This window comes from Bombus impatiens, unplaced genomic scaffold, assembly GCF_000188095.3.
Source record: "Bombus impatiens unplaced genomic scaffold, BIMP_2.2 scf_1293, whole genome shotgun sequence".
Taxonomy (NCBI): domain Eukaryota; kingdom Metazoa; phylum Arthropoda; class Insecta; order Hymenoptera; family Apidae; genus Bombus; species Bombus impatiens.
The window spans coordinates 186884-209087 of record NT_177712.1 but is presented as its reverse complement, the minus strand read 5'-3'; the positions used below and the strand labels follow the sequence as shown (position 1 = coordinate 209087).

At 36.1% G+C, this 22204-nt stretch overlaps 2 protein-coding genes across 2 annotated transcripts in view; both read left to right on the top strand.

The window, feature by feature from the left end:
• The first annotated feature begins 1479 nt into the window (after nucleotides 1-1479).
• Nucleotides 1480-5522, top strand: LOC100747145 (dynein regulatory complex protein 9). Its single transcript, XM_012392165.3, has 7 exons — nucleotides 1480-1694; nucleotides 2210-2472; nucleotides 2602-2688; nucleotides 3001-3241; nucleotides 3307-3513; nucleotides 3711-3842; nucleotides 4574-5522. Exons 2-7 carry the CDS (start codon nucleotides 2300-2302, stop codon nucleotides 4772-4774), a joined length of 1041 nt encoding a protein of 346 aa, XP_012247588.1. The 5' UTR covers nucleotides 1480-1694; nucleotides 2210-2299; the 3' UTR covers nucleotides 4775-5522.
• A 10592-nt stretch (nucleotides 5523-16114) lies between these two features.
• The window catches only part of LOC100747027 (alkaline phosphatase, tissue-nonspecific isozyme-like), a 188662-nt gene continuing 182572 nt past the window's right edge, over nucleotides 16115-22204 (top strand). Inside the window, exon 1 of the mRNA XM_024371415.2 lies at nucleotides 16115-20908. Within this exon, the coding sequence (XP_024227183.2) occupies nucleotides 20818-20908 (91 nt within the window). The 5' untranslated portion in view covers nucleotides 16115-20817. The remainder of the gene's footprint in view (nucleotides 20909-22204) is intronic.

Sequence of the window (22204 nt, the reverse complement as noted above, 5' to 3'; positions counted from 1 at the left end):
TTATGTTTTTTGCATACATTACTTATAGCGAAAAATAAGTATTTATCCCTGCTATTTTTTTTTTTGTATCTCTCACTAATATTTGGATATTTTCAGTATTCTGATTTTATTTATCCATATATCAGTACCAAATAAATATTTAAAATACACATTGCGCCTTCTCTATAGTTTACCCTCCCTGAATAAAAACGTGACTTTTCACAAAGTTAAAATTGTATTTATTTTACATTCTCTCATGTTGCTAATGTGTCAGGCTTTTCAAAAAACAAAATATACCTAAATGGAAATAAAATTTGTAAAACTTCAAGACGAATATTTAAATCAAGGAAATATTTAATAAATGTTTCAGTTAAAATTTAAACAGTAATCTAATTTTCTTCCAATAAAGTATACTCTTCATCACATATTGTTTTTTATAATAATGATCTTATAATAAATAAAAAATACATAAAAATTTCAATCAAAATAGGAATCGTTACAGTATAAGCAGATTTGGTAAAAGTTCAAGGTACGAAAAAGTTTTCCAATCAGAATGGAACGTATTTGGATGAACCTTTCTTTCCTCGGCAGCCAACCAGCCAGAATGAAACAATCGACGAATGGAACGGAGGAAGAAAGTTGTCGAGTGTCCACAAGATACCTTTCCCAATGAATTCTTCAATCGAGCTTTAACATAGAAGACTATCTATAACGCCTACCGACTGCTTAACAGTTCTTGACTCGACCTTCTGCCGCAGTCTTTCTTCTCGGCACTTGAAACTTCTAGCGAAGGAAATAAACCACCTATGGCTGCAATTAATAATGGTTCTCAAATACAGAGAATACCCTTCTACATTTATGCACATTTCTTACAATATTGGGTCATTTCGAAAGTTTCTGCAATTTCAAATCGTTTACTCTGAAGAGATATGACTTCACAGAAAGTCGAGGGTACTTATTCTACTCGAACAAAGATTCAGGTTTTTTAAAGCCAAAAAGGAGTTGGAAGATACTCTGGACAATTTCCTGTTTCCAGGAATGGTAGTCAATTGAGATTCATCATAAGACGGAAGCAGGGTCATTAAGGATACTTTGGTGGTTAGTCAAAGAAATTTCAACATCCTTCCAGTCATTAAATGTTTTCTAGTCATCTAAAATTTCGATTTTACGTCATTTTGAAGAGGTCTAAGTTTATCTGAAAATAATTCCTACGCCATCTTAAAGTATAATTTCAACTTCACCTTTTCGTTATTTGAGATCATTTCATTATTACCAATTGACACTATAAAATTATAGTACAATCATCGAATCATGCGTTAATCCTTATGGTATGAAAAGATTGTAGTCATGTTTTTCCATAACAGTACAAGTATACAAAGACGAAGTATTGCTAACAGAGAAATAAAAATTATTAAATATTTAAAGATTCTGGCATTATAATGAGTGTTACAAGTACAGTCGAGTCTCAAGGTGTTCTAACGTTCGTTTCCAGGGGCAACCTGCACCGATGGATCAAACCGTATCACGTGCTTTAAAGCTCCGCGAACCAACTTTATCGAGCAGCATTTAGTTCCGCCAAAAGTACGGCGTATCATGATTAGTCTTATAGCCATGTGTTCAACGTTCCTTTTATGAATTTTGATTAACTGGACATCGGATCTATAGTTTTCTTCACCGACGACGTTCGCAACTTTAATTTAGGTGAGAGCCGAGAAGTAAGTAAACCGCAACGTGTTCCGTTAAAAAAAAGACGGTGGAAAGAAAAAGATGAAAGAAAGGAAGGAAAAGAAACGATACGATAATTGCGATTTTTATCTTACAATTTACCCCAAAGAATAAGCAGTTGACTTGCATGGCGCGATTTGCATTTAAATGAAATTTGAGTTGTTTCTAAACGCTGTAAAAACATTTCGCCTATGATTAAATGCGGTCATCAAAGGTAAGGGTGTAACTATTGTTCCTCGATGAACGAGATAACTCGATTGATAAATGAAAATACAGCGGAAGAAGGGGCGAGAGGTTGGAGATAAAATCATGGCCACGGCATGTCGTAAATAGGCAATTTCATCTTTTACCTATAATTTATAAAATAATTTAAACCGAGTTAAACTTGAAATATCTTCTTAACTTTAATTTTCCCTCTGGAAATAATTGTTCAGGGCTCGAGGATTATCAATTTTAGCTCGGTTTAAGAAGTTTTTGTAAATTAATTCATCGTGAATGTTAAAAGGAATATACGACAAAATTCAATGTGCGAAGATAAAAAGCGAGCAAAGGAGGCGCAAGAGAAGTACGACGAGGTAAAAAACACGGACACTCAATGGCTACGCTCGCGGCAAATGGTTCTTCACAGTTCTCCCCAGCGGAACGGCCAGCAATTTTAGCGGCGCTCGAGGAGTTCACGAACGCGCTGGCCATTTACCACAGTACACTGAGAAAGCCCGCGGAACATGATAACGATATTCTCAGCGAGTGTTTACCCCTCGATACAGAGTACGTTATGCAATGATATGTCGAGCGAAATTGTAATAAGAATCCTAAATTAAAAAACGCGGCTAAAAGATAGAATACTCACCTGAAAGAATCGAACGTTCACATTATTCCTTTGTATGTCTGTTGCAGAGATTTAAAAGTACTGAATCCCGAGGAGATTATGAAGATCCAAGATGTGAAAGAACGAGCCATCTCCAAGAAAATTTACGAAAACAGGTTGAAGCCATGTTATAACGATGGTCGTTGCGATGAACTTTTAATTATAGAATTCTATTAGAAATTAATGTCTCGCGTTTGTCATATTTCTTCTATCAAGATCAGATGTTCGGTGATAGAAAGATTTTATTTCGATCATTATATATCATGTCATCGATGTAGTTAACATGTCTCGAAGACCATCTATTTTTAATGTCTTGAACGACTTTAATATTTATCGTTTAATGCCACTTATTTTTCAAAATTAATGATAATCATCGCCATTTCTAACGAAATATATTGTGATAGACGATGACTAATAATCTTGCGCAGTTTATACATGAGAAAAATCATGGAGATGCTGAAGGAAGAGATCCGTGAACAGGGAACGTTCGAGGTATTGACTAAAGAGATCGAAGAAATCATGGTACGCCAGAAAGAAGAGGAGACTCTGCTCGAGGAGCAAGAAAGACTAAGAAAAACCGCGGCAGAATTGCAAAAGACAATGACTGAGAAGAAATTGGCCAATGAACAGGAGAAAAGGCGAATACTGAATGAGCTCGCGGAAGAACAGGTACTGATGCCATGTTTTTCACCGAAGACGCATTGAAATTTTTAATGTTGTATTTTAAACAACAGCGTAACGTGGAAAAGCTGAAATTAATCGCGGACGCGAAGTTGAAGTATATTACGGAATGGGGGGAAGCGAGATGCGAGCAGAATTCATTACGTTGCGACATGGAAATAGAAAAATTGGAGAAGATATTAAACAACTGGCGCATACGTGAAAAAAATAAACAGCGTGTTCATGCTGAGTTGACGAAATTTCTGACACAGGACATAGGGGTAAGTATCATATTATTTATGTTATTTAACGTATTATTGCATTATTCTATTAATGTATTATTTAATTACGCATCGCGATATTCCATATCGAATAATTTTCCTTTTATTTGAACGTTCGTATTTTCCAAAAATGTTACTTGCCGCTTATATAAGGAAAGAAAACGTTAGAAAAAGGAGCTTATTTTTTAAATCAACAGTCGCTAGAGAAAAAGACCAACGAGTGGGAGGAACGGTACGCTCGAGAAAAAGAGACGTACGAGAAGGAAATCCGGCAGCTACATATTGAGATAGAAACACGTCGAAAGGAGTTGGATGAACTTAAAGAAGAGGTAGCTCGGCTTTCATTTCAAACAATAGAATTTTACATTTGTTTTCCCCGAGACAAATTCCAGATTAATCAGATCTATCAGAATTATTGATTTTTTTTCAAACTGTTCGATATATACCGTTTGCAAACTTACGATTCTCCGTTCTGTTTTTCCTTTGATAAAGATTTGTACAAACGAAAACAGTAGTCCGACGTAAATCTTGCAGCATTTTTTTTATTCGTAGAAATTTATTTGACAGAGAGCGAAACGCATCGGGAGAGAAATATTATAAATGCAGCGAATGCAAACGGATAGAAATGCAAATGCAGTGTCACGGCTTATTAAATATTCTGTGTGACTGATTCACTGCATCACGATCACGTTAATACTACTGGAAATCAAGACTCATCGAGTCTTGCTTCTACAAGCGTAGAATCGATGTGCAATGCGAAAATTCTACTGGGGAATCGATAACCCATATCAAGAACCTATTTGTGGCTATTTTAAATCATGTGATATCTCATCGATGCAAAGGGAAAGGAAAAATCATTGGTCCCGACAGTTTTAACGCCTTCAAAAATCACTTGCAGCTATTAAAAAATGAATCTTTCAGTTAACGTGATTTCTTCGCGTTGCCTTAAGCTAATTAATTCCTTTTTCATTTTTGTTCTATTTTCCCCTACGATCTGATCACCGAAACAATTGCCACTTCACCTGCCTGTGTTTAAAATACAATCGTAACGATGTTGCAGTATCGTCATAATCAGGAATTCATAGACACGTATCTTGCGAAAAAGGAAACACTGCAAAGAGAGAAGGAACGACAGGAGCTCATGCAAAAAGGTGCAATCAAGATTCAAGCTTGGTGGCGAGGTGTTATGGTACGCCGGAAGTTGGGGCCGTATCGACCTGTGGAGAAAAAGAAAAAGCGACAAGCTAAGACAAAGAAATAACTCCCCTTCTGTTTGACCCACACCTTAATCCCAGCCCGTACAAATATATGTTCCACTCCTTTTGGAACAATACTCGGCTGAAAACAATATTTATTCTTCCTCTGCCGTAAAGTCCACTTTTGCTTCGTCTACGCTCCGTCTCTTACCGCATCCATTATAGATACTTTGATTGACTTATACGTCATCTTGAGCGTATAAGTATATCGCGCAATTTGTAAAAGACGAACAAGAATAACAGTTTCAAAACACACGACTGAAGAAATATCTTACGAGAGATTCGAATTCAATCAACTATAAGAGTAGAAGAGAAGAAGAATCGTAATGCGCTAGACATAAATCCTTATTGCGTAAAGATGGAAATTCTAGATGTCGTTTCAAAGGAAACTTCATCTGCAGGTTATTTGAATTCAATTCATTGGTCAAATTAGTTTCTAACACGAATAGAAAAAAGAGAAAAAGAAAGAAACTTGTAACGAATGATCCACATGAAATCGCGATTTTATTCTCTGCTTACGTAATATAAAGCTAAAGAATGGCCACAGCGGAGTATTGTTCACGCAAGAACCTCATTTCCTACACACTACTAACTTAGATTCTGCGATGTTCAAGAACACTGCATGGTACACCATAATAAGCCTCTACTACACGTAACACGGAATTCCTACTCTTCATTCTTCTTGCAGTTTCATGAAATTTATGAACATAATCTTATATGTATATGAATACATAAATGATAAAATGTAGGCGTATTAAACATATAAGCAATATAACCCAAGGAATTTATGTAAATTTCTCATTTATTGAATCATTAATCAGAATTCAGAAATTCTGTTACCTTTATCTGAAACTAAATTTTTAATTTTTAAGGAGCATTCTACTTTAACCATCGAATAAATAAATTGTTCAAAGTGGAGAATTTTAAAATATTTTAATATCGAAAAGTAGCAAGGTTATCCCTGAAACGTAGTTAATATTTCCAATTCTTTAATTCCCTTTGATCCTCACAAATTCAATTATTCCAGTTCAATAATCGTTCCAGGCTAATCTGTAAAATTAAAACGAAATAATTTGTCGTAAATGCATCCATATCCATGCAAGTGATACCGTTGTTCAAGGCAAATGCATGTTCGTTAGTCGCACGATAGAATTTAATTCCAATGTAGTCGAAGTGCTTGAACGTGGAACGTGTGACTATAGTAAAGGACTAAAAATTCTGCCCGAAGTTCCTCTTTTTTTTTTAGCTGTAGGGATAAAGGCATGTAGAACTTGCACGACGAGGCGGCCGTTTCGAAACTTTTTGGTTATTTTGTTAGACTTTCATAGTGTGCAGGCAGATTGTAACTATGTTGGATATCTCTGTTCAATTGCTGTTCCTTTTGGTGCGTTTTAGTCCTCTTTGGATTCCTTTGAATCTTGATAAATGATATTACAGTTGCTTTATTATTTTATGCATTCCTTTGTTTTCCTTTAACCCTATATAATACATAATACATTAACAATATATAATACATTTATGTATTCCTTTAACTCTGCCGCGATCCTCAAGTTTTTCTATTTCAATCTTGCTCTCATTTTAGCAACATCCTTGCTATGATCCTCGAGTTTTTATATTTCAATCTATATTTCAATTTATATTTTAAAAAAACGCTTAGCATAGTAAAATCGGAAGGAAAAATCATAAGTAAGACTTTGTTCAGACCCTGAAGTTGTTTTTTAATGCTAGAGGAACATAATTGAGTTGAAAGTGACCGAAAGAAAGTTGTAGGGTTTAGCCCTTCAAAAAAGTTGGCTTGCTGAATACATAACCTCGATACGGAAGTTTCCAGAAACATTGAATGGCTCCTCAAAGTGGAAATAGTGTCATTTAGCTTCACCAAGCTCGGAAACACCATGACGACACCCGTCACTTTTTCGTGGTAGAGCAAGTTTCTGAGTCGACAACGAGCAGCCGTGCATTTTCCTTCATGAGAAATTCACGAACTCCGTAACCTACTCTGTTTGAAGGCATGCAAGCTTACCGCCGTGACCGTGCGGCCAACCACCTCCTTAGATTACGATATAAGGAATGGTTTAACGCGATGTGGCGGTGCACGCACCCGATAGCGCAGTCTGCATATACATGCTGTATGTATGCAACGATTTCTGACCTACCTTTCATATAGGTTGCATCATAATTCATGTCATAAGCGAACGGGCAGATAACGTTCCACAGCGAAGTAAATCTAAAATAGAGAAATTCATTTGTTCTTAGAGTTTCGACTCTCGGAGGAAAGATAAGTAATTAGAGGGAATTTGATTATTTTAATTTTGACGTTCTTTAAACGAATATATATCTAGTTATAATGTAATATGATGTAATATAATATAATATAATATCTAATTGTCGGTAACTGAAAGAGGAATTTAAAATGGTTAATTTTCTTGAAATGATTCGGTTAAGATATGTACAATAGTGCTTGTCTAACTGGCCGCGGGTCAGAATCTTATGTAGCAAAATCGAGGGAGATATATTTCTGGAAATTCAGCAATATGTATTTCTGTCTTTTGAGTACCAGTGAAATATGGTTACCTGACACATTTGATTATTTTAAATATGTATGAACATGTATAGTATCAGAAGATTATTTGATAAAGTCTGCTCATTGTCTAAATACAGAATAGACCTGACTTCGTGTCTTATAATCTGAAATATAGTATAAGGAAATAACAATTGTATCTCACATAACACAAAACAAATACATAGCACATAACATATATAAAGATTCTCAAGTCTGCCATAATGGGCCATTAACGAGTCAAAGTATAAATAAAGAAAGATAGAATGTTCCAAAATACTGACCTCGAGAAAAATCAGTGTTGTTTACGATTTTTGCGATTTGCTACGGTGAATATAGCAATTATAATTATTCAATTGAAATTATTTTATCTTATCTCCATTCGTAGCAGAGACGAAATCTCTGTTTTTTCTATGTTCGCAATTATATTTTGCCTATTTGACATCTGACCATATAATAGGGATTACAATCATTGAATAGGTGGCACTACCATTGACTAACTGTACTTTGTCGGTGCTGTCGCATGTGTTTCACACGTTCTATATTACCGACTATTCAGAGGTTTTATGTATTACGTCATCTACAATGAGCAGGGTACATATATCATAGTTATGCTTAATTAACGATCACTGGTCATTTTCATATTTGACTATACCTACAGACGAGATACAGGCTAGACATGACATGCAACGCTTTTTTCTGTCCTACGTTTTGGGGATCGTTTAAAGGCTGATTCACTTACTAGTTTGCCACATGTAACGTTATCGACTCAGTATACATAAAGTATGCAGTATAATACTTGTTTGAATTGAAACTGCATAATAATGAAATTATAAATAAAATATAAAACAAGATATCTCATAATCAGAGAATATATCTCACAATTGTAACGAAGTATAGAATTCTATATTTCTACAATATTTCAAAAAGCATTGCACACTATCAAAATAATAAATTACTGAAATAATAAATTTCTTCCATGTTAGACAGTGTGTCTTTGTACGAAAACTGCGCGCAATGGTCTAGCGCATAAGTAAAGATTGTAGCGCCAACGAAACGGCAAAGTATGCAATTATATCTCGCGAGATTCAATCATAATCGATACAAATAATTTCTCGCAATCGATCTATCATATTGGGATGTAAAAAAGTCAGTTTTAAAGCAGAAAGTACAGCAAGAAGAAGCGTCTATTGGTAGCTCCTATTATGAACTTTCAAAAGAGTATTAGATCTTGATTATTGTTTTGTTTCTGTATAATATATTCCTTTTATACATTTATTTGAGAATATTGTTTTTCTTTTTAACAGATGGTTGATTCTGAGAGAAGCTTCAAGATATTTGGAGAACGCCATGAAGTTCAAACGGACGCCATAAAATTCAAAAAGCTGCCATGATGATTCACGACAAAATCGTTAAGTTCTCATTAAAATATGGTAAGATCTAATTTATTCTAATTATCTAACTATTTAAATGCATAAATATGTTTGTTTTGTCTTTTTAATCGGTAATATTTAATCATTATTCAATAGTATTCAATAGTATTTAATTTAAAACGAAAACGTTAATAATTCTTTATTTCTTTTATAGATCTTTTTTTTAATTTCCTTTCAATCTCAAACTTCTTAAGTAATAATATCCTATAAGAATAATATCCTACATGTTATTCAAGATTGTTCATAGTCTCTATTTTGAATCTCTTACAATTTCGCACTTTGCAAATTGTACCTCATTTAATTCTATAATTAATTTATAATATATTCTATCTATTCTTTATATTCTATTGTTACTATATAGCATTTATAATGTTAATCCTTTTATATTTCATTTTAACTATCATTAATTAGGAAATAAAATTTATATTAAAAATACCATTATATTTTTTAGATTAAATTATGTCTCATACTTTGTGGCAGATTTTCTGCATCTCGTAAATCCTCTACAGGGTTCGATGGTTCCTTCCTGATAACTAGCTTGCCGATAACTTTGAACTACTGCAGTATCGATTGAGGCGTTACCGCATCTTATGGTAAGTCGCATACCTTTATGTTCCTCTGGTCATTTTGTCATAAGACAAAATGTGCGAATCGACATGAATGACTGGTTGTATTATGTACAACTTTCTACAAGCACAGTGATCCTGTTTATTATATCTGTGAATAGTAATGTGCCCTTTTCATGTGACTTGTTTATTAGTTCAGGATTTATATGAATGACATGACTTTGAAGTCATAGTATTATAGTTTAGTAATACTTTATAGTATTATATTAATAATATCAATATCATGTTGATAATTGAGATAAATCACATACGACTGACAATTAATCTGAGTACATACTTATGATTGAAAATATTATTGTATGTTTACCATAATAAATTATAAAGGCTGCAAGTATTTTGTTTTTCTCGAGGTCGGTATTTCAGTACGTAAGACACGGAGCTCCATTCTAAGTGCGCATGGAATCAGGAGAGATATGAAACGTTTATTGTCATTAAAAGAAGTAAAATATCCCATATAATATTGGGTCACAGGGTATATTGGGTCCATTTTGTATCTTTTCATCATTGACGAAGTATAGAACTTCTGTATCATGTTTATGCATATTTAATCAATGGTATAGGAGAGAGCTGGTGGTAGCTGGTAAAGTAGGGAGTATAACCAATTCGAAACTTGATAAATGTACACACATATGTATTAATACATTACTTGATATTAACTTTTATTATAGTATAAATAATTTGTTAAAATCGATCGCTTCAGTGTGCATATAATATTTATTTAGTAACTAGTACGTATATATTTATAATACTTTGGTGTAGTAATCATGTTTTATCTATACATACAGATAGCGCTAATACCTTAAAAGGTTCATAAAATAGATAGTTAAAAAAATGAATTAACGAAACGATCTATTTATTTCAGTATAATAGAAAGTCCTATTAAATGTTATTTTTTTATCAAATATCTGCATTATACCTTATTTGATATAAAAGCTCGTAAATGAAAAATTTTTTTATGTAATATCTTATTACACGATTTAACATATCTCAAAATTTTGTATTAATTCATCTAAATGAAATTTTCTTTTATATAAGTCCTTATGAAAAACGTATCTTATTGACAATTTTTATTCGACGTATTATAACGCGGAATAAAAATTTTAATAATTTCTGTTTTTGATTATTTCGTGTTATTAACGAGCTTCTAAATCAGGGCAATAAAATATCTTTGCGTGTTGACGTTGGGTAGGTGGTACCAGCTGCAACATATTCTACGTACAATATTAGGAGCAAGGGACACTAGCATATAGAGAGAAATGCTATACAATAATTAGTAAAGACTGCTGTATCGTGTTTTGAGTTTCTCGCAATTAGAAGTGCAACTTGGTAATGTTACTTCCTTAATATTTGACCGTATATTTCTTGACATTATCGCTGAAAGTACGACACTGGTGGTTATATTATTCGAGATATTAGTTCAGAACTTCTTAATGTGACATTTGGACAATCATTTAAAATTTAATACACAACACACATATGAAAGCAAAGTGCAACCAGAAGAAGAATGCACTAATGACACATTCCATTCAATCAAATTTATTTCAACATATAATGTTGCAACAAATGTAGAAACACTTTATTACGTAAATCTTGCATACTTAAGTTTTTGAAATGAACATTTCCGAATTAATTTAAAACTTCGGTATGTTAATAACTTCAATTTGTTCTCTTTTTACAGAAAATCCTTATTGGTTTCTCGTTGAATGTACAAGGGGTTGGATATTCTGACAATATTTAGAGGCGTTGATTTTGCGGGTGAAATCTTTCAACCGAGATGGAAAATTGCGAGCCGTCTTTCGTGATGTATGCAAGGGTGGCCGGTCGGACTTTCTCAGTTGCGGTGTTGTTAGAGTAACGTTTCATTCATCATTCTGGGCAGCGTGCAGTTTGCGGATTCTGCATTCGTTTCCGGGTGGCGAACAGCGGCACTTCATTCTTACGGGTTACACCGAATGTGTTGAGAGACAGGTCAAACCAGACGCTGAAGCATTCGAAGCGTGCCAGCTTCTCCAGTGTTCTCTAGTGTTCTCTATTTGTATTTGTTTGAATTTCATGGCCCCGATTTTCCTCGTTAGTCGAGATTCTCAGCTTCCTTCTTCTTTTCCTGTCAGCTCGTCCACGGCAATGAAAAAGGAAATACATCTCGCGCCTCTTGCTTTCTGTGGGATTCGTCGTGTAACGAAGCACCCTGCATAGGCTTTCATAACGCCACTTTCGTACGGAATACAGAGCTTTTCGTAGATCAACTCGTAAATCTTACGTCACGTCGTGGAACTAGCTAGAGCCAAACAATCAAGAATATATTCGTCGAGTATGACTTGCCAAATGTCTCTTTCTCGTTGGTTAGTTGCTTTATATTCGTGGTTCGCGCGAGAAACAGTACATTGCATTTCCAAAGGAATAAACAAAGTTTTAAAGTCGGTAATGAATAATTAAAGTTTTCCTGTACAAGGAAACTTTTCTATATTGTGTATTCCCGTAAGATATTGTCTTTTCTCCTCTCTTAACTCATAATTCTTTTCTATCTAAGAAATCTTCCGCGGCTGTTTTATATATAAATAGGAGAAACGTACGATTTTGATCGAAAGCTTAAAATCGTGTAAGAGGAAGGAAAAAAGAAAACAATAGTTTCCTCATTCTTTCGCTAATTAGTGAGATTCGAAAATCTAATTTGATTAATATTTCCACCCTGTCAAATTGAACGAATGGGAAAAAGTCGATCCATTGTACAATATTTCGACGTTATTTAACCGCCCATTGTGACTCTGTTCATTCAGTTTCCACGTTTCATTACAAAGGAGAACAACGTGATAGACCGTTGTCATCAATCAGATTCCCGTGTCGATGTGCTATCACTCGTTGACGAATTACAAGGAGAATCTTGTTGCAATGCTGGGATGTAGCTCTATTCGGTATGACTGTCGAAGCCGCGACAGGAAGTTGCTTCGCATCTGCAAAATTTAAAAGTACCGCCATCCGTTGTCCAGGATAATTAAATGTCTATTGGAAATTCGTCGGGGATGGCGGCCTTGTCTATCCGCCGACAGTTGATTGAATACCTCGGCGTGATCTCGTTCACTATCTTGAATTACAGGTCTGCTACCGGCAGATCCATTTTATCATCACAATGAACTACTTTCCAGTAGGTTGGCAGACTTATCGTCGCGTACTTAATTAATCAACCGGTATCACTGCCTACTATACCTATGCAGCGATGTTTTTACGACCAAGGTCTTGCGGAATGTGAATCTGCTTCTGACATTTTGTCATTTTGATTGGTTTAGGTATTTGCTTGCTGCCATGAATATTAGACGAAACTTTTGTCAGAGGATTTTCTGAATAGTTCTCAGACTCGCGTTTGGCTTATCTGCTTCTAACACCGTAGTTGGTGGTTTTTAGGATTTATCGTAGAATTTGACGGCTATTCATGATTTCACGATTTATGAATTCCAGTTGATAGCTCGACGATTCGAAAATAAGCCACTTTCGTAAAGCGAACGTAGGTTCGTTCAACAGGACGATGCAGGACCCTGAAACTTGGCAAAATTCACCCATCAAGATTGTTCCTTTCTAACAACTTTTTTCCCGAAATACGCTATTCGTTTTGGATAGAATGCGTCTGTCGCAACGATATCTTTCAATGACGTATTTTCATGTTACTATGTTATAATAACTCTTTTCGTTTTCCCTTGTCATAGTCGATATATTATGTATCTTTATTCGCATAAGATATCTCGCATGAACTGGAGCTATTTCCACAGCTACTTAAGGGTATTGTTCCATGCAGTTTACACATATTGCAACTATGAATAGCGCAACTTCGCCAGCAAGGACGTAAAGCTGCTTTCCAGGGAAAATATTTATTGTTAAGCAACAGCAGACGTGCGACGTACGATATCGAGAGGATTTGCTCGCTGTAGTCGCTTTTTGGATTACTTCGACGTAGAGAGAAATCAGAAGAAGCGTGTTTCTATCAATCGTTCGACATTTCAGTACTTCGTTTGTCTAGGTTTCTCGACGCTTCTCGGAAAAATCGTTGCGCTTTATAGCGCTACGACGAAACGATCAAATTTTTACAAAATTACGCGTACAATGGATCGATTCGCTTTATGATCGACGTGTCCGTCATACATTCTGGCGGGTAGCTGACAGGAAAATCGTAAAATGCCTAGGTAAGGGTTACACGTAAAGCCCGACCACCGTCGGCATTGATGAATTGTTAAAAGCCTCTCTGAATATTCGATGGCAGAATGGAGAATACATGTTTTGTTCTGGATGTGCAGCTGTACCTGTCGGAAACGTGCTATGACAGCTGATTCTGACTGGCTCTTGCCGCGATTTAAAATTACGGTTACCCAGTTGCAAGCTAACTTCAAAATCCAAGACTGTATACGTTTTCGTATTGATATACATATTTACGTTATACATAGTCGGTGGGAACCATATAGCGATGTTGTTAATTATAATGAAGCGCGCTAACATAGATTAGAAGTCGTAAACGTGTTGAAACATTTAAACATCAGGCAGCAAAATTCGTGTAAAAGATAGAAAATTACGTACATTTAGAATTTGCTCAAGCGCTGTTTTATTCGATTATCAGAACCAACTCGAGTGTCAGCGGCGTCTATTTTTGTTGCACTTACATTTTAAAGTGCTGTTTCGGAACTCAAAGCATATAAATTTAAACACCTGACCGCTTTTACCGCCTCGTTGTATCTCTTTCACCGACTGTATGCGTTGGTCTGTTTTTGCCAAGTCCCAAGATATTTGCTTATCAGTGCAGAAAGTTTCGCTATTCATCGTGGCAAAAATTATATTACTTCGATAAGCAACGCTCGAACGCAATTCACCGATTTGCTCTGCTTTGGATTGAATTGGATCGTATCTATATAGAGTATCCAGTTTTATTAAGTATTAAGTTTTATCTTGATAGCGTTGCAGTCAGGGGGATCAACAATAATTTCGCTGTTCTTGATAGCTATATCCCAACTTGTTATAAACTCGTTCGTTCGTGTTTATTGTTTTAAAACGGGAATCAGTTACATAGCAATTTCTACTTCTCATTTATTTGTCTTCAACTTTACCGCTTCTTGAAATTACGAAGATCTAACGACTGCTTGAGAATTCAGTTCGTTACGATCGCTGGAAGATAACGAGCGTCTATGAACAGCGTCTATTATGATCAACTTTTGGAAACAAAGTGTCGTCGCTTTTGTACGAACGTCTAATTCCGAAACTTTAATCAGCTGTTTCTTTAAAATCTATAAACTTCGTAATCTATAGAATCGATTTGAAGCGTACAGTTAAGTTCCATGTTTGTTTCTTCGTGGTATCGATAAATTTGGATGACTAGGATCGTGGATTAAGCAACTACGTATATATCAATAGGTCAGTCTGAAAAGTTTCCACTCGTCAAGGTCTGACACTGATTTGGCCATAAAATCTCGTGGAACAAAACGCGAAAATATTCAGTCTCTCCGCGGCTTTACATGGTTTCGTGCACGCAAAATGGTCTGGTGTGTCGAGGTGTACGATGATTTCTGGAACGAAAAAAAAAAAAAAAAGGGGGAGGCGGATCGATCTCTCGACGTTAAAAAAGAGGCGTAGCCGGAACAGAGACGAAATTGTTGAAAATTCCAATTTCATTTGAAGTACGCCGATGACCGTAAGGGAACAGTGGTCGCAAAATGATTGACTCTAGTCCTTTTCTTTTTCGAATTCACTCAATGTGACGCAGTAAAACGATGGACTCGAGCTTCATTGTTCAGCCGAGTTCTTGATGTCATATAAACTCCAACATGCATTCATAAGTTAATCTTCGTTCTTAATCTCGTGTAAGCATATTCGTATTTATGGTATACGAACGCGAGTACATAATTCAGCGAGAAAATTTGCAAAATTCGCCGGTATCTTTGTACGGAATATTATTTCAAGATTTAAATGTTATTAACAACATAATCCTCATTTAGAAGATCGATCGATATATACAAATAACAATCAGGCGTATTTCAATGATTTAACTTGTGTTAAGTTATATTCGTTATTAACTATTTAAATGTATCAGGCTTGAAATCTGTCCTTCCGTTTCGTGCAATCCCATAGAATGAGATTTAAAGGGGATAGATCAGATGACTGTGAGACAGAGATCATCCAGTTCTTTCTATCCATTGACCAACGATCCTAAATTTTATTTAACAATTCTATTACATTCTAAGGTCTTGCATAGGGATGCCATCAACTAAATTAATTTATACTTTTTAATACTTTTCGATTATTATAAAGTATAACAACTATAGAGAGAAGCACATCGTCTCCAACAGAATGAGAATAGATGGCCTAAATAGCCATCGTAATAGAGTTATATCGACCTATTTTTTATGTAATCCTTTTTGTTTAGAAAAATGCCTCAAATATGCCGGGAAAGTTCGTCGGCTTTCTCTCGTTAAAACAGTAACATTGAAACATAGTATGCACGGGAATATTCGTGGATGCGAGTACCTATAGGATAACTGTCGGGTCTTTTACTTTTTAACGTTCTACCAGAATTGCATACTAGCAGTGGATTCATCGGTTAGACAATTTTGACCTAGACCTTTTGAACGTAATAAAAGCTCGGTTATGTCGATATTGAAATTCGTGTAGACTCGTTTGCTTTTGTTTTTCAAGATTCACGTTAAACATTTATATCGCTTTTCTCTTTATCTCGATTATATGTCAAAATTTATTGTTTGATAAAATAACATACAAACATAAAGATAAAATCACGAAACACGCTATTAACTGTTTGTATTTACGGGTGAATAGTAACGAATGTAAAAGCAAAAACAGAAGAAAACAAGTGGAAAGAACAAGCGAGAGCGAAAAAATGTGTAGATGGTAGACCATTAAGTATGCATCCGAGCAAAAACAAATTTCCTCCGTAATGTTCCGTGCAGCATAAGAGGCGAAATTAATTTCTTGAGGTGGATCTAGTCTTTAGACAGGAATTTTTGTTGCAAGACACATGGAATAATAAATTTTACGAATGTGAGATATAATTTGATAGCGGCTAATACCATAATGCATGTTAACAAGTAACACGTTACAGATAAATGTTCGAAATTGGAATTTATTATCAGTGAATTACGCGTATTGTTAGGGAATCGGATACCTAAATCAAAGTTTGTTAATTTCAATTTATAATTAAATTCCATACAATGTGATGTTATGAATATTTATGTGAAAGATACACCGAATTTCTGTTTTTGAACTTACACGAATAGGGAATTATTATGTTAAGAACGAGTAAATCTTTGCAAAACTTTGATTATTGCGTTGGGTTATTTCGATCTTCCGAGTTTGTATTCACGTTTAGAGGCAGACTGCGAAATGCTTCAGAGCGAATATCACCATGTCAAACTGCAGGAAGTGCCTACTGCTTTAACGCGACCAAATTGCATCCGGTGTGCGACACACGCCTCTTTCTTTTTCAATTTATAAATATCGCAGCACCGCTGCGTGCTCTGCCAAATATTTGGATCATAACCAACTGCAGTTCATTCACAAATATCAAAAGCTCCTATATCTAGGAAATATCGGAATTATATAAATACAGATTACGACAAACATCTTCGGCTTAAATTCGACATCAACGAAATGAGAATATATTAAAGCCATCAAAGATCTATTTAAAAGAATTCTAATTATACCTATTATTTTTATTACGCGAATATTTCAGACATATCGCTATCATATAGCACGAGAAACGTTAAATGTTTTATTCATATTGTAAAAATTCAATTTATACGTCCTGTCTTTTGTAACCATGCAATTTTTTCATCCTGAACACTGTTGCTCCTGAGCATATTAAATTCAGATCAGTTTCAGCGCGACGATGTTTCATATTCTGCCTGTAATATGTCTTCCTAAGTATTGGTATGGCATTTTTAACGCGTGGAAAAATCATTGTAAATTCATGGACTTTGTGAAACCCATGGAAATTAAATAGAACGAAAAAAGAAAAAGGGAAAAAACAAAGGAAGGAGAAAACAGTGATTCGAGCAAAAGTGACATGTTTACGCGCATAGGATTGTAATAGCGTTACTACATAACATAGAATTTCCCGGATAGCGTATCGTTGATATTTTATTGGATTAATTCTGTGCCGGGTCCATGCATCATAACGCCGGCTATCTGTATGTATCGTGCACTCTGTATCAGACTGTAATTTTGTCGCATAAATTTTATGTCAAATTTACGATACGCTGTCCACGGCGAGGAGAACTAAATCGTCTAATGACAAACTGCCTCCGTTATCGGCGCGACTTTGCTCAATTATTTGTTGGCGATGTTCACACGTGTATTATCGAAAGCTGCAAAGATTTATTCTTACGCGATCGCCTTTATGCCGTATTTCATCGATACCTCTTCGATTTTTCTGGTTCAATTAGTTTAATGTCGAATCTTCCAGTCTAGTTCGCAGTCGTGGAATACGAAATTAATTTTGAATAATAATTTATAAGAAACGATATCTGAAACTTAACGGGAATTCGGTTTTACTGTAAAATTTACTCGAAATCGATCGCAGTTATTTTGACAACGCGTAGCTGTACGTTAGCGAAAAATATACATTTGCAAAATGATAACGACAAAACGGTGGGCTTGTTTTCAATACCTTACAATTAGTTACAGGCTTTTGCACTAAACGGAAATGTTTTCGAAATGCTCGGTTTTTCACACAGCTACAGTTTTACACAAATGTTTGAAAATTAAACAAATCGTTAAAAAATTAATGACACGAATACCACGCGTGGTTTTATTTCTAAAGTTGGCCGTGGTGGCCCAGTTTCATCCATTTTAAACGAAAATAAATCATCGATATTGGTAAATTGGATAATTAAGCCCAGAGGTCAGCTGTAACTGCGATTGTTCCTTTTCGTTGCCAAATATGGCACAATGCACACGACGATATAACGTAGAACGAAGAATTGAAAAAGATAAAACATCGAAATTCGTTTCGATGTTCGGGCCGACAGAATCGTAACTGTTATAAAACAGCTTGCAGTACAAGAGCGCAGCGAAACGGATAGGTTGTAAATTAAAGTGAATTAGTTAAAAAGAGCGTTAAATCGGCCAACACAGCCAGCTATGTTGTTACTTTATGGTTTTCGGCTTGTATCCATGATCACACGTTCGGTTCATTGCATCTGGCAATAACAGCTGCTGGAGCATAGCGATCACACGTAGTTTCACACTTCGGTTTAATACTGGTACAACAGGCTTATAACGAGAGCAGTCCGAGTTGTATTACGTTCGCATCTAGTACCTGCTTGTTTCAGGCTCGTTTTGATTTACGACGCTCGTTGCTTTACGGATTTGTCGTTATCAGGCTATGAGAACGCAAAGAATCCCAGCTGTTGCTCACACCGTCAACGATCCTTCATCGAACTCTTTCATTTTCATGCCTTTTTCAATTTGGTTTCCTTACCACGATACATCCATCGTTATCGGTCGTCCTCAGCGTTTCAACTTATCATCTCATTGCCTCTGTTTAATCGACTACGCAAAGAACAAATGTCACGACCCACTTGTGCCTCGTCCCAGAATATATCATGAAACTCGATTTTGAATTGAGAAGAAGCGCGAGTCACATGCAACGATTCACCCTTGTTTCACCTGATTTTTCATAACTTTTGAGCAACGTGCGATATATTTTGATTAGGGTTAACGGATGGGACGAACCGTTGTGAAACAGTAATAAGTAAAATAAGAAGATAGCGCATGTATCTGGAGCAATAGGTGTGTAAGGGTGGGAGGTGGCGGTGCTATCAGTGTGCCACGGCGCAACCGGACAGGCGTTTCACGATGGGGGTGGCTGGATAGAGGCGCCTAACAGTAGCTGAGTCGCATGATCCCTTCACTCGGGTCCGCACGGCTACCGTCGTCTCTGCTCGGCTCTCCGATCGGATCTCCGTGTTTCGAAGAAGCGCTTGGCGAGTTTACCGAACCGTTCGTGCCACTGCGCTCGCATTCGGTTGCGCGAACTCTTCTCGTTTTCGCGCGTGCAACTATCTCCTCTTTCCTCGCTTGTCACTCGCTCGTCTCTTTGTTACATCGTTTACCGCGCTCCGTTCCGGTCGTTTTTATCCGCCACGCGGCGAAGACGATGACGTTCGCCAGCGATCTCACGGATTCGTGACGATCACCGCGTATCGTTTGCACAAGGCGACTATATCCTTGCACGCATGTACTTTTGTTCGTTCAGTATAATCGAACGAGGAACATAAAATTATTAACAAGTGTATACAGTGTTGCTGTCGATATTCTGAAAAGAAAAGTGTATTGCTGTTGCGTCACATGTTGATCTTCGTGATCTTGCGACGAATCTTCGAACGAGCTGCTCCTCGTGTTAAGAGTATTCGATTAATTCGATTCTCTGGAATGAATGTATTGTGAAAGATTGGGGAGAAGAAAGAACATAGTGTATCGCAGTTTATTCACGGCTCTGGGTGGCTTGCCCGCCTTCGTTGGTTTTCCCGCGATTTTCGCAGCCACCATCAAGGATGCGAGTCTCGTACATTTTCGAGGAGCATAAGCTTCTAGTGAAACTTGGTAATCGTTAAAACAGGACCTCCAGGCTAAAGGATCGTTAAATTTTAGATGAATAAGGAATCTGATTGCTTCTAACGAAAGAGAAGCGGAGCTTCGATTCTACAATCGTAAACCGCTGCCGAGTTACCACAGATGATGTATATCGGAAAGGAACTTGAGCGTGAACACGATGTCGTTTCTTTCGAATTGGTCATGATAAACCAACGAACAAAAAGTTAATTTTTCGCTATACGGTAAACGAATCGTGAACTGATCGCGAGTGAATAGCACAGACGTTACCTACACGAACCAATATTTGATTTCGATGATTCAAGTGGTAATACGTTTGTTCAAGCCACATCTGTACCTGTGAACGTCGTAATTGAACATTTTCCGTAAAGAAGATTTTCGAGACGGGAATAATCATCGAATGGAAAATACAACGAATCGTAATAGCTAAAATAAAAAATACTTTTAAATATCGCGGCAAGCGTTCAAGATGTTCGATTCATTAGGACCGACTGGTTCACTGATTAGACGAAGCTGTAGTAGCGACTTAAAGCTAAAGAAGAGTATAAAATCCCTTTGCTGAGCGAAATTGGCTAATTAAAGCAGTTCATTTAGCATTCCACCGTGAGATCGGTTAATGTCGCCACGGTGGAGGGATCGAAGTAGCTACGGTTATCCGTCTGAGTGGTGTTTGCGTCGGGATATACGGCTACAGATCTGACGAACAGCTGGGAATCGATGAATCGTTTTTTCCCTGGCTAACGTTTCCTTGGCACAGGGATATTCGTTGAAAGGGGGAATGAAGGGCCATCCGGACAGCACGTAGGGACTGGCCCTTCTCGTTTTCGGAGATGTGGCGCTATCTACAGTACACTATCTTCGGGCTTACCGTCATCCTGCTGACGATTCATGAGATAGTCCTCGTGCGAGCTGGCGAACAAGGTAATGACAGTACATGCGTTTTATCTTTCGTTACAAGGACGGCTAATTTTTCGGAAAAGGAAAGGACAATTCTTAAAATATATTTTTGGAAATGTCAATATTCCTCTTGCATAGTTTTTAATGGTAACGATATGTGATAATTTAGCGTAATATTAGAGAATCAGAAATGTCACGCGATTACTTTCTTATTGATTTCTTTTGAACGAGAATATAACATTTTGAACTTTTCTATAGATCAGTAAAAATGGGATATTGAAGTTGCAAATTTTCATCAATCAAAAATTCGTGTTTGGTCCGTTAAAACGTAATCAAAGTAATTTACTTAAGTATATTTGATGTAATTACTTTACTCGTAAGAACGAACAGCATACACGAGTAAGAAGAAATTAAGAAATAATTGTAAAAGAGAAAAGAAAAATAGGTTGGCCGAAATTTAGCGAAGTGAAAACAGTCAGGCTACGAATACTTATTTTGCTTCATTGGTCAATAATTGAACGTGTACCGAGGGCTGTACGTTTGTTTTTTCGACCAAATGAGCAACGCCTATACGTCCGTATGCGCTTTCAATTACTTCCTATCAAATAATTCTATAGCGAACATTTCTGCTCTGAAAATTTTTTTTTATTGTCACTACGCGATTTTAATTCCATAACGTGCAAAGCTGTCTGCGGAAAAAGCGGCACTGCGATTGAAAGGTACGAAATTCGAATATTAATCTGTCCATTATAAAATTTATCGTAAAACAGTGAAATCAGGAAAGGAGTATCTATAGAGTCGAAATTTATGTTAAGGAAATTTTAGCGAACTACGTACAATCAGGACAGATGTATTTGATATAAAACGTAGAATTCGCTACAGAAACGATATATTTGGAGAAATTTCAAATAAACTTTGAATTCACCGTAATTAATTAGCAATTAATAAGTTTGTAGGTAATAAAAATGCCTTAGGCATTGCAATTATCAAAAATAATGATTTATTTTCTTCTCTCTCTTCGTATAATCCTCGCGTTTTTAAATATTTCTTTCGCGTGTGTTTATTCAGATATTTTATAATAATACATCTTTCGAGAACTACGTCAACGGATGAGAATGTACTAATTAAAGCTTCCGCGTAACAATTTTATAAAAGTTGTCAAACGCCACCGAGAAAAGTAATTTGTACGCCTATATAAAATATATTTTTACGTGACCTGATTATGCGACGCGAAATGTATCACGAGTAAACTTTACCATTAGTCTTTTTAACTTCCTTTCCAATCGTGGATTATTTTAATTTGGTTCCCACCCACTTTAA